The sequence below is a fragment of the Mandrillus leucophaeus genome, unplaced genomic scaffold (genome assembly GCF_000951045.1).
Source record: "Mandrillus leucophaeus isolate KB7577 unplaced genomic scaffold, Mleu.le_1.0 Scaffold158, whole genome shotgun sequence".
Classification (NCBI taxonomy): domain Eukaryota; kingdom Metazoa; phylum Chordata; class Mammalia; order Primates; family Cercopithecidae; genus Mandrillus; species Mandrillus leucophaeus.
In genome coordinates this window covers 1,484,655-1,485,184 of record NW_012101565.1, presented here as the reverse complement: position 1 = coordinate 1,485,184, position 530 = coordinate 1,484,655, and the positions used below count along the sequence as shown (strand labels likewise).

At 70.6% G+C, this 530-nt stretch overlaps 1 protein-coding gene across 1 annotated transcript in view; it reads left to right on the top strand.

Moving 5' to 3' along the window:
- PLEC (plectin) overlaps positions 1-530 on the top strand; it is a 38,349-nt gene that overhangs the window by 24,671 nt on the left and 13,148 nt on the right. The window contains exon 32 of the mRNA XM_011975740.1: positions 194-529. Within this exon, the coding sequence (XP_011831130.1) occupies positions 194-529 (336 nt within the window). The remainder of the gene's footprint in view (positions 1-193; position 530) is intronic.

Below are 530 nucleotides of genomic sequence, written 5' to 3'. Positions count from 1 at the left end.
ACGCGACTCAAGGCTGAGGCAGAGCTGCTGCAGCAGCAGAAGGAGCTTGCACAGGAGCAGGCTCGGCGGCTGCAGGAGGACAAGGAGCAGATGGCGCAGCAGCTGGCGGAGGAGACGCAGGGCTTCCAGCGGACACTGGAGGCCGAGCGGCAGCGGCAGCTGGCGGGCAGAGGAGCGCGAGCGGCTGGCCGAGGTGGAGGCTGCGCTGGAGAAGCAGCGGCAGCTGGCCGAGGCGCACGCCCAGGCAAAGGCACAGGCGGAGCGGGAGGCGAAGGAGCTGCAGCAGCGCATGCAGGAGGAGGTGGTGCGGCGGGAGGAGGCGGCAGTGGATGCGCAGCAGCAGAAGCGCAGCATCCAGGAGGAGCTGCAGCAGCTGCGGCAGAGTTCGGAGGCAGAGATCCAGGCCAAGGCCCGGCAGGCAGAGGCAGCGGAGCGCAGCCGGCTGCGCATTGAGGAGGAGATCCGCGTGGTGCGCCTGCAGCTGGAGGCCACTGAGCGCCAGCGTGGTGGGGCTGAGGGGGAGCTGCAGG